The sequence below is a fragment of the Ziziphus jujuba genome, chromosome 1 (genome assembly GCF_031755915.1).
Source record: "Ziziphus jujuba cultivar Dongzao chromosome 1, ASM3175591v1".
NCBI lineage: Eukaryota > Viridiplantae > Streptophyta > Magnoliopsida > Rosales > Rhamnaceae > Ziziphus > Ziziphus jujuba.
In genome coordinates this window covers 4,303,785-4,317,852 of record NC_083379.1, presented here as the reverse complement: position 1 = coordinate 4,317,852, position 14,068 = coordinate 4,303,785, and the positions used below count along the sequence as shown (strand labels likewise).

The 14,068-nt window shown below is 33.7% G+C and overlaps 3 protein-coding genes across 5 annotated transcripts; 2 read left to right on the top strand and 1 right to left on the bottom strand.

The window, feature by feature from the left end:
* The first annotated feature begins 1,877 nt into the window (after positions 1-1,877).
* LOC107411439 (peroxidase 19) lies at positions 1,878-4,692 on the top strand. The gene is made up of 3 exons (XM_016019025.4): positions 1,878-2,290; positions 2,460-2,660; positions 3,892-4,692. The coding sequence occupies exons 1-3, from the start codon at positions 2,012-2,014 to the stop codon at positions 4,468-4,470; spliced, it is 1,059 nt and encodes a 352-aa protein (XP_015874511.1). The 5' UTR covers positions 1,878-2,011; the 3' UTR covers positions 4,471-4,692.
* Positions 4,693-5,008: 316 nt separating this feature from the next.
* Positions 5,009-7,244, top strand: LOC107411449 (uncharacterized). Of its 3 annotated transcripts, none has more exons than XM_048464297.2 (8): positions 5,009-5,164; positions 5,246-5,337; positions 5,443-5,503; positions 5,677-5,707; positions 5,864-6,004; positions 6,579-6,604; positions 6,718-6,773; positions 6,896-7,244. In XM_048464297.2, the coding sequence occupies exons 1-8, from the start codon at positions 5,054-5,056 to the stop codon at positions 6,921-6,923; spliced, it is 546 nt and encodes a 181-aa protein (XP_048320254.2). In that variant the 5' UTR covers positions 5,009-5,053; the 3' UTR covers positions 6,924-7,244. The 3 variants fall into 3 exon arrangements, with proteins under 3 accessions (XP_048320254.2, XP_015874522.3, XP_048320266.1); XM_016019036.4 differs by having other exon boundaries at positions 5,437-5,503; XM_048464309.2 differs by lacking the exon at positions 6,896-7,244 and having other exon boundaries at positions 5,437-5,503; positions 6,547-6,604; positions 6,718-6,774.
* Positions 7,245-7,527: 283 nt separating this feature from the next.
* On the bottom strand, positions 7,528-13,759 carry LOC107411432 (negative regulator of systemic acquired resistance SNI1). Its single transcript, XM_016019015.4, has 15 exons — positions 13,377-13,759; positions 13,031-13,097; positions 12,560-12,653; positions 12,367-12,450; positions 12,171-12,257; positions 11,597-11,668; positions 10,710-10,791; positions 10,585-10,634; positions 10,255-10,467; positions 10,114-10,184; positions 9,950-10,019; positions 9,500-9,565; positions 9,144-9,296; positions 8,143-8,279; positions 7,528-7,750 (listed from the first exon to the last, which is right to left on the bottom strand). The coding sequence occupies exons 1-15, from the start codon at positions 13,486-13,488 to the stop codon at positions 7,678-7,680; spliced, it is 1,431 nt and encodes a 476-aa protein (XP_015874501.3). The 5' UTR covers positions 13,489-13,759; the 3' UTR covers positions 7,528-7,677.
* Positions 13,760-14,068: the final 309 nt, after the last annotated feature.

Here is a 14,068-nt window from a genome sequence, read left to right as displayed (position 1 = left end):
TAAAAGATAGGTTTCTGACTCTGTGAAAGCTGTATTGGGGTTTGAGTAGGTTAATTTGTTTGTGTTGTCTTCTTCAACGAGTACACCAGCTTCAAATGAATGTATTTATATCCTTAAAAAGCTGACTAGCATGGTGGGCAATCTCAGTTATACCCATTCACCTATCATGCCTGGCTCCACATTTTAAGCCTCCCTGGTATATCTTGACTTTGAAATCTTTCATCCATCGGAAAATCAATTTCATTTTCTCTGTTGAAGGCCATAAACCAAAAAAATAAAAATAAAAGGGCTTGGGAGTCCACAGATAATAATAGTACATACTCAGGACAAAAATCAGTTTGTTTTCATGCGTTGCCAGCAGACAAGTTATGGCAGAAGGAGATTTCTGTGAATTAGTTTCATGTTAATAAATGTGAGCATGCAATCTGCTCATGAAGTTATAATTTATCATTGTTCTATATATATATATATATATATATATATATATTTACACATTTCATTTTCATGGGTATTGTATGGAATAATAAAGAGACTATATTCTTTTGGTAAAATAATAGAGACTATATTCAGTAAAGTTTTATGCACTTCATGCGCATAACCCATTCTCTGATTCTCATCCTTGTTGTAAAGACAGGGTGGGGACAAAGAGTAATGTGGCAACATCTGAGTGGTAGCAGCATACGTGTAGGTTCACCAAATTGGCAAGTTCATCCCTGACCTTTTCCGAAAGTCAATGAGAATTTTTTATTTATCTCTCAGTTAATATCTTATTTTTCATCTGAAACACCATAAGCTCGTCAATCAAACGAGCCTCCCACTTCAATTTAAGCTGTTAAACTTTGGTACTGAAGCTCTCTCTTTTTCAGGTCCACAATCTTTGGTCTGAACTATTAAAGCTATATAGAAACAAGGATGAGATGGTCCACAGCTTTTACTGTCCTCACTACCTATGTAGCTTTTCACTTGCACTTTTCAGGTCCTTCTCAAGTGGACCATGCTTTTAGATACTAGTAAATGCAAGTAAATGGGGTCCAGGGCCAGGCATAGAGAGCCTACAAATTAATTTAAATGTATGTGAAAGGGAATTTATGATCTGGGTGAGGTCCCTCCTCCTAGCACATGCTCTGCATTTAACAACTTCTTTGCCTGGTTTGGATGCTCTCAGTCAGTGGGGCCTTTCCAAATACCATCAGTTTCAGTACTACTCAGCTTTATACGTTTTTTTGTTTTTTGGTACTAAGTATTCAGTGGTACTGCTTGTTTGCCCATAATCTGAGAGGTAAGGTAGATTTCCAATATGACAATGGCAATATTGAAGAGTACTGAAGCTTAATTAGATTTCTCTGTTTTATACTGATTGAGGGTTTTGTGTTTATATTTGTTTAAATTATTTTGTAAGTCAAACTGATTGAAAAACAAAGTATAGTTCTTAATCTGTCTAGCTAACTAGATCAATCATATTTAATTAATTTGGAAGGAAAGTTGTTATATAGACAATGATTAACATATAAATGACAAAATGCTGTTCAGTCAAGAGAGAGGACTTAATATACTTTAAACCCGTGAATGATGATTCTCTCTGAACATGATTGAAAGCATCCAGCTTGACCCCACGTTTTTATTTAAGCGACATTTTGACTTAAGTACCCCATTAATAGTATAAAATTAATTATTAGCTCTCTGCACTAAGCCATGTGAGGTGATGACCAAGTGGGAAATTTGTAAATGTAATTTTAGTGTACATTCAAGGTGACTTTCTTTGAGTACAGTACAAATTTTAGTGTACATTCAAGGTGACTTTCTTTGAGTACACCTTTATTGTTCTTTATTGTTTCTTCTTCGATGGGCTTCACGGGTGGTATTCTATATATGATGATGATGATTCTCTGTTTGTGTTTTCCACATGACTATTTGGCCTGTGCCAAAATATCAAGCCTAATAGTTCTTCACTTTTATATTCGCTTCCGCTATAACACATTTGTCCTAAGCTGTCCCCTGTAATGCAATTATCATGTCTGTCCTTTCTTTTTCTTCTTCATCATCATCTTCTTCTTCATTCACTAGTTTGTCACTTTCCCTGCTGTTTATCCTCCACATATATACTTCGTTTTGCTTAGCCAAATCCATTAACACTACTCGTCCACACCGCAAACTCTCCGCTGAGTACTACTCCAAATCATGCCCTCAACTTGAAAAATTGGTCTCCTCCATCACAACCCAACAGTTCAAAGCAGCACCTGTTTCAGGACCAGCAACCATCCGGCTTTTCTTCCATGACTGCTTTGTAGAAGTAATCACCATTATTCTCCACAACAATGCACATTGTTTTCTGGGCATGCATGTTCATTGATTTAGTAGATGATTAATACACCATACCTTAATTATGATTGATTCTTAATTAATTAGTCTGTCTTGTATTTTATACTGAATTTGTTATAATCCTTTGGTGAATGATCAAGGGCTGTGATGGATCTATTCTAATAGAATCGAAGGCTGGAAGCAAAATGTTAGCAGAGAAGGATGCAGCAGTTAACAAGGACCTGAGAGTGGAAGGATTTGATAGTGTAAAGAAGGCAAAAGCTTTAGTGGAGAGCAAGTGTCCTGGTGTTGTGTCTTGTGCTGACATTCTTGCTATTGCAGCCAGGGACTATGTCCACTTGGTATCTTCCTCTCCTTTCTTCCCTTTTCCAATTCTTTTTTGTGCTGTTATCATGGTTTTACCAACTCCCCTAAATTTGGATTTTATGTTATGTATTATTCATAAAAAGATAAGGCCATAGACATCTTCTTTTACCAACACAAACTTGAACTATTTAGCTACTTAGTCATCATATATATATATATATATATATATAAGATAAAATTAAGGTGAGCTAGCTAGGGTCCCCACAAGTTTGTCATGCTAGTATGGACTAAGTAAAAGAGTATATATAATATGTGAGCACCCGCATGCTAGGAAAGACACCTCTTTCTGGGCATTTTCTTTATTATTGGTCAGTCAAGTGTAAGGGAAGGGAAGCTAAAAGGGAGAAACCTTCTTTGCCAAAAGTGAGTCAATTATGAACAAATAGATGTGAATAAGTTTCAATGAATGTATATGGCTTGTAATTATAAGCACATCAAATGGCTAATGAAGAAGAGGCTAGCTCAATATATCCTGTAGATTCACATATATTATGCATATAAACGAAGCACAAGAGAGGGAAAATTGAATGCCATCAACGTTTCACACATTGCAAGAGAATATACAAGTGTTTGATTTCTTGTCTGTCATATTAAATTTTCTGATCTCTGACCAGAAAAAGAGAAATTTGAATTTTCTTTTACTTCGTTTTTCTTTCTTTTACGATGGGGTCAGATTTCAAGAGTAAATAAATAGTGCAGATGCTTCCAGAGCAAGAAAATCCGGATGAAGATTTGTCTTGTCATATCCTACAAATTAATCAAGTTGTGTAATATAAACACAAGTTTCTAGGAGTTTTAAGACATTTCCTTTTGGTTAATTATTTGTGTTTAACTCAGCCTATGCTGAACAAGACAGTTTGTCCTAATTAGCGATTGATATGTAGTCCAATCTTAGATGTTTTAAGTAAGACTATTGAGTTTTTAACTTTTCTTCTTCCTACACTAATTAAGTTAGTTTTTGTAGTCTAGTGATCATAAACAATTCGTCATTTTGTTGTTATATTTTAAATATATATATATATATATATATACACACACACACACTACATTATTATAACTTTTAACAGTTGGATGTTGGCAGACAACTATTTTTGCCTTTTCCCATTTGAACTATCAACCACACAACCAAATATTGTATTCATTTTCTGGGCTTTTCTAGGCTTACCAAATATAAAATGAGCCTAATGTATCTATTTATTTATGCAGGCAGGGGGTCCATACTATCAAGTTAAGAAAGGAAGGTGGGATGGAAAAATATCAATGGCAGCAAGAGCTGAGTCCAACATTCCCCAAGCAAATTTCACCGTTGATCAGCTCCTCAAACTCTTCAATTCAAAAGGGCTAGCACTTGAAGACCTTGTTGTTCTTTCTGGTGCACATACATTTGGTTTTGCCCACTGTCACAACTTTGTTAGCAGGCTCTATGACTACAAGGGCAGCAAGAAACCCGACCCGGCAATCGATCTGAGACTACTAAAGGCACTGAGAATGTCATGCCCACAACATGGTGGAAATGCAGACATTGTTGCACCATTTGATGTTACTACACCATTCTCCTTTGATCATGCCTATTATGGAAACTTGGAGGCTAAATTGGGGTTGTTAGCCTCTGATCAAGCCCTCTTTTTAGACCCAAGGACTAGGCCATTGGTTCAAACTTTAGCAAAGGATAAGCAAAAGTTTTTTCAAGCTTTTGCAATGGCTATGGATAAAATGGGCTCTATAGGTGTCAAAAGGGGTAGAAAACATGGAGAGAAAAGGAAAGATTGTACCAGGCACATGTGATGAGCATTAGACCCTTTTTGTTTTTAATTTTTTTGGGCTTTTCGTAGTTTTACGCTCTTCTTTTTTTTTGGTTTTTTTATCCATTTGATTGGTTTAGCCCTTTGGTTTCTAAGTTGTCTTTCCTTTTTCTTTTGCCTTTTGTATACGTGGCATTGCTCTGAATATTTAGAGCGAGAGAAAATTGAAAAGATTTTAATTTAAACTTGACAGATATTATTTCTATTTTATTTTTATTTTTGTTTTTAGTAAATATATTATTAACTATAACTTTGGCACTTGATATATATGTATATATATACATAGACCTTTTTAGTGCCACTAGATTTATTCTACTTCTATTAGTTGTAATTCATTAATTTTCTCAAATTTATTTGTGGAGTTATATATGATTGGATTGATTGCAGTTCAAAAACCAAGTGTGTAATGTAATATATGTATTTGTTTTTTTTGAAGGATGTTCTAATGTAATCTTAGATGCATAAAAAAAAAAGAATGTAACTTTATTTTAAATGATAATAATTTTTTGGTGAAATATAAAAATAAATAAATAAAAAAGTGGAGCACCAAACCAAATCAAAGAAACATGTACGCGGTGTCCATTATCCCCTCATTCGCGACCATACGCACCAAGCGAGCGCACCCAATCAGAGCAATGCGAGCCGTGGTCCAGCGAGTTGCCTCTGCCAGCGTCCAGGTCAGTCATTCACTCTTTCTCTCTCACTCGTCGTTTTTCTTAACCTATACATCACCGGCGCAACATAGCATCACTTTCCAGGTCGAAGGGCGCACTGTCTCCGAGATTGGGCCCGGCCTAGTGGTCCTCGTCGGCCTCCACGAGTCCGACTCCGAATCCGATGCCGAGTTCATGTACCATATTTCCTCTCCAATCGGTTGCTTTTTTTACAAATTTTTACCAAAATTTATTTTGCTCACTATTTTTTTTAAAAATTTTTTTCTACTTGATAGATGCAGGAAGGTGTTGAATATGAGATTATTCCCAAATGAAAGTACTGGTAGAGGATGGGACCAAAACGTAATTTCCCTCTTTTCTCTTTCTAACTGTAATAACGGCTAATAATAATATGATAAGTATATTATACTGCTAAAGGGTTTTTCCGGCTTTTGGTTTTCTCTTTTTTATTTTTTTTTTCCTCCTACATTTTGTTTGGGTCAATCCAAAGTATATGAAATTTTTTTTCTTGGCAGGTAATGCAGAAGAAATATGAAGTTCTACTAGGTAAATTAAGCTTTATTTATTTAAATATATATATATATATATATATATATATATATCTTTCCACATTGTACTATTGAAAAACAAAGGGAAACCATAGCAAGTTTGTAACATTGAAATGGTACTGTAAAGTAGTCCTAATGGCTATGCGTATTGCAGTGAGTCAGTTTACATTGTACGGATTTTTGAAGGGTAACAAGCCGGATTTTCATGTGGCGATGCCACCCCAGAAAGCAAAGCCCTTTTATGCTTCTTTAGTTGATAGGTTTAAGCAATCCTACAATCCAGACACAATAAAAGGTACTGGCTTTTTTTTTTTTTTTTTTCTGGTAATTTCGTAGTCTGCTTAGTTGTTTCCTCTGCTTTTTGTGGAACTTAATTTGGACCATGTAGGGAAGCATTCAGAATTCTGTTTTAAGTGTGTAGAAATCGTAGTGCATGGCTTTTGTATATGCTATAGCATTGATGATTACACGTTTGATGTAATTCCGATCATACAAAGATCATATAACAGTGTTATAATCATTGTTCCTCATGCATAGTTTCCTGTTGTTTTTTGAAATTTGATATTTCCAATATATTATCTGTCTAAAACTTGTAAGAGAAACCTGTTTGATTGATGATGCGTATTTCCTTCTCATCATGTGCTTTATCGTTGGCGGCATGGAACTTTTCATGGTTCAGTCATCTTTATGCTTTAGTAGATTCGCGGTTTAAGTTTCATAATTATTGCCTTCAGTTAAATCTGTGGCACTGCCTTGTTTTCGTCGTGATGCATACTTCATATGTTATCAAATGTGGATGTTTCGCATATTATGACATGTACCTAGATTCTATTGTAGCTCTTCCTAAATCTTCATTCTGTGCTGTGTAGATGGCGTCTTTGGAGCAATGATGAAGGTAAGGTTACCTTGTAGCTTTTCTCTTTCCTTATGATTTTTCAGTTATAATTGCATACGTAATTGTAAAGACCTCTTAAACTTGAATTTTTGTAATTTTTGTACACTGTAAAGGTCAGTTTGGTTAACGATGGACCAGTCACAATGCAGCTTGACTCGCAATCACCCAAGTGAGTATATAACCTGCCTCAATGAACTTGACAGCCGCATGATATCAAGTTATCTGCAATAACAATGTCAAATATTTGAATTAAGATATTTTGGTATCTAAAAGTATGCTTAACCTTTCCAGGAATACAAATGACGGAGAAAATTCATAGTTTGGTTTTGTTGAGTTCGACTTATTAGCAGTAGGCAATGGGCACCTGTTTTTCTATTAACAATGGATGATGGACCCTAGAAATGAAAGTTGCTTGCAGGATGTGAAATTTGATTTTGTTAATTAATAAAGTGAAGCTCTGACTCCTTATGAATCATTGGGTCATTTTATTTTACACCTTGCTGAGGTGAACTGTCCACATTTTCAGCATGTTATTTTTGTTAAGTACGCTGAAAGTGCAATAGTTTGTAAAATCTTACCATTTTAAGAATATTAACATTGACAAATCACATATAGCAACCATACCGGTTCTGTTGATGGATAGATTTGTACAATGTAGTTTTTTTAAATTCTTTCCATGTCTTGAATCTGCTTGCTTTGAATTTGATGTTAAAAAATATCAATTATATACAAGGTGATTACACATGGACGTGAAGGACAAAATGTATTTCCTGCATAATGTGATTATAAAAAAAATTAAAAAAAAAAAAAATCCTAAGTTAATTTATCTGCTATAATCTCCTCCTGCGCCAGACTATATTTTTTAATTAGATTAAGATCCAAACGCCAAAAACTTACTCTTAACAAAAATAACATTTGAAACATGAGAAAAAAAGAAGCTTTCATTTGTTTCGGGGGCATATTCGACAACAGAATACAAGCAATATATACACATAGATCATTTTCAAAACAGATGCCAAAGTGTAGCATCCCACATGAAGTGTCGAATACAAGCAAAAACTGTTTCAGAGCTCCTATGAATTCACTGAAAGGATTGTGGCTGCCATAAATAGTGCTTCTTTCGAACACAACAAGATTTCCATGTGCCTGCACCATGACGTGTTAAAACTTGAAATAAAATACAAAATATTGAAACTGCCGTACATGTAGTTTTCATACACGATATAATGTGTACAAAAAGTAATAAAAAAATAAAATAAAACTCAAATCTGATTGATTTAGATTGGTGCTTTTGTTTTACTTTTTGAAAATGAACTAAACAAGTCTGTTCCATAACAGTTTTGCTTAGTGTTGTTAAATCTGTTCATAGTAGGCTGTTTTTCAAAGCAATTTCAAGTAGCTTTCAACATAAAAAAATAAACTAAAAAGAAAAAGACAAAGAACAAAGAATATATATCATGTAAACAGGATCTTTAAGGACAAGTTGCAATAACAATTGAAGCATAAGCAAATTAAACTGGTGGCGAGCATGAGCTTACTCTGCTGCAGTTCTCAGACTTTTAAAAGCAGATATCATATTCTTGCATATGTCAATAACAGAACTGCTTCTACTTTCCGGGTTGCCATGGGAGTTGTCTTCATCAGGATATTGTCTGGATGGTACTGACAGATAAGCCTAACAAGTCGTAAAAGCATAAATAAGTGACTTAATGCTAGGAAATCATTATCAACTCTCTATGAAGGTGAAGTGTAAGGAAACATAGTGCAATCCTGGTGGATCTAGAATTTTGTCTTCGTGGAGGCAATTTTGAAAAGACAGAATTTAGAAAAATATAAATAATACTAATAATTTGAAAAAGAAAATAATAATCTTAAGGTCTAAATTTCAATATTTAAAATAATCTTAATAGTCCCTCTCAACATAAAACATAACGTTGTTTCAAAAGAGAATCCATGAATATATTTTCTGATAAGTTAAGATTTCGTCCAATAGGAATGATATTGCATTTTGCACTGATAAAATAATTTAGTAATTTCTAAAGAAAAGATATCAGGGTTAAGCTAAACAATATTATGATAATTATACAAGTTATAACCAACTATATAAAAGTTTTTAAGTATGGCCCTTGTGGTGGCTCTGCCAATTAATGTAAGTCTCACTAGAGATTACATCTAGGCTTAAAAATACAAGGAAAAAATATTATTGGCATTGTCAATGCAGCACTTAAAATATATTATTTCAAACATATCAAAATAAAGTTTTTGGAAAAAAATTGTCTATGTATAATAATGGAAGAGAACAAACCAATAAAATACCAAGTGTACAACATGATTTTTTGAAAATTATAAGCAACAAGAGATTTGTATTAACGGAATAGACATGAAATAGATCAAGATGCAATAGACAGCATTATGGCGTACAGAATATATGGATCACTTTGCATATGAAGGGCATGTTTGAATACAGGAGTAACTTAGTACGTCAATTTAGACTTCATTAAGATTGATCTAGTTATGCATTGAAACCAAAGGCAATCACCTGAAAACCATGTACCAAAAGCAACTGAGCTTCTTCTGTCCCTATTTTCTTAATAATACTTCTTGTGCTGGTAACATTTGAAAAGCACTTCAATGCTCCAATGAATGTTGTATCATCTGCAGAACCATTCGATCTACGAGTGCGAACAGAAGGCTGCGATATTGATGATTATGACAAGAATGAAGAAGCAACTAAGTGCTTGATAATTTTTATGCTAGGCCAAAGAAGCCTTCAGGACAACATAAACATATGAAGGCAGACAGTGGAAAAAGAGAGTCTGAACAGAATAAATGGACGCATTATAATGGCTGATTTCTACTTACTACTTTTTCAAACAATACTTCAAAAACTGATACCTTAGAAATGTATTTCCAAAAATATTGCTCAACTACTTCAAGCTTCAATTTAGGATCATCAAAGACCTGCAAAGCAATTAGCAGAATAAACTATTAGCTATATATTATGCTCAACTGAATTTCTTCTGTGCCAATTTTCTTAATAATAAATTGTCTGAAGTTTGACTAACATAGAACAAGAATGAATCACAAACAAATGAAACAAGAAAACAATTTCTAATAGTGGAAAGTAACAATTTTTTAGGAATAAATTTTGACAAGTAAATTTAAATAACCAGACAAAAGCTCAACAGTTTCAAAATCACAAGGACAAGATTTGTGGACCAGCAAATTTTTGGTAGACAATGGTGATAGTGAACCCCTTTTGTCAATATTCTGTATGTGTATATGAGAGAGAGAGAGAGAGAGAGAGAGAGAGAGAGAAAGTAAAAATAATATATGGAGTACTACCTGAAGAAAAGGTTGAAGAATATCATTATTATAAGTTAATTCATCTAGAATTATCTCCACTAGAGGCGTTCTGCACAAAATTCCACGACATCTATTCTCAATAGATAATAGATAATATTTGAACCAAAAGAAATTTTCATTTTATAAAGAAAAGAAGCATGCACCTGACACCATCAGCTCGGGTAGTACAACCTTGTGCATCTGCTTTATTCTTACATGTATCAAGCTCCATGATCTAAAAAGCCACATATCAGTAGCCATGAATAGGTAAAATAATATCGTCTTTTGCTAAATAAGGAACTTACCATATTGAGAAGTTTCCGCACAGCAATGCTTGTATTCTTTCCTACCTCAAGAGAAGTAATTTCTACAGCAACATCACACTTTTTGGTTGATTTTGACACAGAATTGTCAGGACATACCACGTCATCACTGAATCCGATACAAATTTGATACAGCTTACACATAATAGTTAAGCAATCCTTCATTAAGCTTTTGAAGTTTATTTTTCTTGATACCTATAAAAGAAATTTAGTTTGAACAAAAGAGTCTTGCTATAACACATCACTTAATAACTGGAACATCAAAAGTGAAAGACCATATCTTTATTCATGTACTGAAAGAGAGGGAAGTACCAAAAGCATGTTGAGCAAAGACTCCCTCAGAAGGATCCAGTTTGTGGTTTCTGCAAAAAATAACAAACCATACTTAAAAAACCTTCCATAAAGCCAACTCCAGAAAATAATAGATATCAACATACCTTCATACATGGTTTTGCGAGGTATAAAATCACCTTCAAGAATGTTGACTAGATATTGAAACAGTAACATCTTTCCCAGGGACTGCAACAAAAAAAGATCAAGTAAGACCACATATGTGAGGCAATGACACATATTTAATGAATGAGACAACTACTAGATCGAAAAGACTTATTTTTAAGAAATCTATTTCACAATATATATATATATATATATATATATATATAAAACAAGGTATCAAACAAATTCCCCTTTACAACAAATCATCAATCATAAGGAGACCAGAAACTGCAGGTTGAGAAATCTGAAAACCCTAGAAATAAATGTAAAATCTAAAGAATACATGATAAGGTTCACCAGCAGTCTGTTACTCTCAACCTTACAATCTACTTTATTTAGGTTCTCTATGGAAGTCTTAAGATTGGATAAGAACAGTACATCAAAATCAAAAACCATGATCCAAGCATTACAGACCAACCATATAAGGCACAATTCCTACATTTCATATAAAAATGATTGAAGCATGTAAAGTGTAGAATTGAGTGTTTCCTAAAACATTCACATCTTTGGTATCAGTACATTCAAAATCCTATTGCTTACCCTCACAAGGTCCTTACATTTTTGCAATCCATGTTTATACATCAAATTTCCAAATCCTTCAACTAACAAATATCTTGTATCTACAGTTTGAATGAAGATCCAATTGCATTATACTGGTAAGTAAACAACTAGTGTGTATGCTTATAACTTCAGCTAACCATGGTTTACTTCATTTTTTATGACCTCTAAAACAATCATGTCATAGCCTTTAACTAACCCATCCAGGGTTGACATTAGGTTCAGTACTATCATGATAAGCAAAGGAAAAACAAACTAGAGAAGAACAAACCTTCGTATCACATGATTGAAATGTATTTTCATCAGCCACATCAGCAAGGTATTGTATCAGGATAAGAAAACCCTGAGATTAGTAAAAGTCACTTCAATGAAAGCTGAATTCCAATACACAGGCATGAATTCAGGTTTAATAACAAATACTACTAACAAAAATAAGAAATGAATACGCAATCCATGTAAGACCTAAATCCTTAGTCCAAGACAAAAAGAAGACACTCAGCACTGATGACTTGGTCATCTACTAATCTTTACCCATGTGCTGTGAATCGAGCAACCGGCATTTCCCACCAAAAGGGAAATGGATAAAGTTTAAAGAGTTATAGAATGTCAGCATGCACATAATCTTCCAAACACAGTGTACATATTTCTTGGAAATAACCATTATTCACAACCACATGGAATATAAACAGAAAGGTACTGTTCATGAGATTGAACAGTTTGAGCAGTACAATTAAAACTTGGAAAGGTTTCAAAATATTACAGAGAGAATTGTGCAGCATCCTTCTAAAAGAACACAAACTGGATGAAAACCAAATATAATGCTAACCACAGCAAAGCTAACTTACAGATGAGTCTAACAGTCCCTCAGCATCTTTAGCAGCTCCTCTCTCAGAACTGGCAATCTCCAAGCTAAATATAAAAGGTGACCAAGCCTGTCAAGAAAAAAGTATTATCAAACATCATAAAAATATGTAATAAGTACAATAACATAATTTATGCCACATGTATTGAAAACATTAAAGAATGAAAGCTCTTTAATACCTCTTTAACCACGACCAATTCAGTCATATGTTTGTTAGTTGATTCCAATTGATCTATTCCAGACAAATAAACTCGGGGGAAACACTATTTTCCATATATGGAAAAAGATATTATTAGAACTTTGTGCCACATAGAATTTCATTATAAACCTTTTAAAAAAATAATAACAACAACAACAACAAAATTTGGGAACCTTATCTAACTCATTCAAAAGCTGATAACTTGTGATAATCAACTCCAGAGATTTCTCAATCCTTAGGATCTTGAATACCGCCTGACATATTTTACTTCACAGCAACATAGAAAAAAAGGCAAGGTTATTTTAATTAAGAAGCAATATTATATATCTATTTAACTAACAAAGAATAAAAAAGGTATCTAAAAGTTGAACTTTCCAGCTGAGGAATATGGGAATTGCACAAACAAGTTGCAAAAAACCTTAAGGTATTGCATTGAAGAAAAACACAATCTATTGTGCCTGGTCACAAATTAATCAAGTTTTAAACAATTTTTTTTTTTTTTTTTAAATTCACAGAGATAAGGGGGTGGCCTCTGCTATGAAGTTGAAAAATATTTTAATTATCATAGTTTCATGATTTATTGATACCTAGATGTAAGACACATGCATACAGAGACAGAGACAAAGACAAAGACAGAGAAATACTAGGAAGGTTGAGTTCGACTTTCTGAGACAATCGATGTAGCACGAACGGCTTCAAGAAAAGCAATTCCTGTTTCAAAAATTCACGTTAAAACAAAACTTAAAAATGATACTGAATTCCCAAATTCCTGTTCGTTTGCTTGGCTTGCTAAGAAAATGCCGAAAACGTACATAAATCGAAATTCCAAATTTCAAAAATCTTCATTATCAGGCCTCAACAGAGTTCGGCCTCTGGTTTTACCATACACCAAAAACAACAATCAACAAAGTGAAAATAAAAATTTACTGCTATTGGATTTTCTCAGCAACCAAACAGAAGATGAGCAACGATTGAGGAATTAAGACTCACGGTCATCATGAGCGTCCTGACTGTCTTTGGCTTCGGAGGCATCGATGATGGCCAAGATGTTCTCCTCTAATGCTCCTCTATTGATGGTTTTTCTTCTGTCACAGATCGCCATCTTTGCTCTCTGTGAGAGAGTGAGACAAACTTTTGAAACCCTAATCCTAAAAAATTTGGTTCTTCCTTCCCGCCAAATTGCTTCTCAAGCCGGTACCTTAGGTTAAACCGGTGATTTCGAAATTTTAATTAACCAAACAAAAAAAAATTAAAAAAATAAAAAATATATATATATATATATGTATTAAAGATTTTTTTTTTAATTATTAAAGAAAAGTTTTAAATGCTAAAGATATGGTTTTCAACTTTTATTTAAGGATTGATTCAATTTGATAATCAATGTGGTATATGACCTCTGTACGAAAGGTGATCTGATTATGCTCTTTAAAGGGTGTTCCCCCTACTTCCTGTCATCTTTTATTTGTTCCAATTAATAATGAGTTAATGCTGATTAGATATAATAGCTACTCATTATGGACGCCATTTGTATAGACCTGGCAATTTGGATCATGACACGGCGACACGATTCGAAAACGACACGGAATAAATGGGTTTGGGTTTATTATAAATGGGTTCGGGTCATAATCAGGTCAACCCGTTTAACACGATTATTAATCGTGTCATTTTTGGGTTGACCTGTT

Bases quoted from the DNA above. Each gene is read 5' to 3' on its own strand.
- LOC107411449 (XM_016019036.4), top strand. From the start codon at position 5,054: ATGTACGCGGTGTCCATTATCCCCTCATTCGCGACCATACGCACCAAG. The intron at 5,504-5,676 runs GTAATTTCCCTC...TTTTCTTGGCAG, and splicing joins GTAGAGGATGGGACCAAAAC to GTAATGCAGAAGAAATATGA. The intron at 6,605-6,717 runs GTAAGGTTACCT...TACACTGTAAAG, and splicing joins TCTTTGGAGCAATGATGAAG to GTCAGTTTGGTTAACGATGG.
- LOC107411432 (XM_016019015.4), bottom strand. From the start codon at position 13,488: ATGGCGATCTGTGACAGAAGAAAAACCATCAATAGAGGAGCATTAGAG. The intron at 10,468-10,584 runs GTACTTCCCTCT...TTTCTTTTATAG, and splicing joins CTTTGCTCAACATGCTTTTG to GTATCAAGAAAAATAAACTT. The intron at 10,020-10,113 runs GTGCATGCTTCT...AATTTTGTGCAG, and splicing joins ACCCGAGCTGATGGTGTCAG to AACGCCTCTAGTGGAGATAA.
- LOC107411439 (XM_016019025.4), top strand. From the start codon at position 2,012: ATGTCTGTCCTTTCTTTTTCTTCTTCATCATCATCTTCTTCTTCATTC. The intron at 2,291-2,459 runs GTAATCACCATT...TGAATGATCAAG, and splicing joins TCCATGACTGCTTTGTAGAA to GGCTGTGATGGATCTATTCT. The intron at 2,661-3,891 runs GTATCTTCCTCT...TTATTTATGCAG, and splicing joins CCAGGGACTATGTCCACTTG to GCAGGGGGTCCATACTATCA.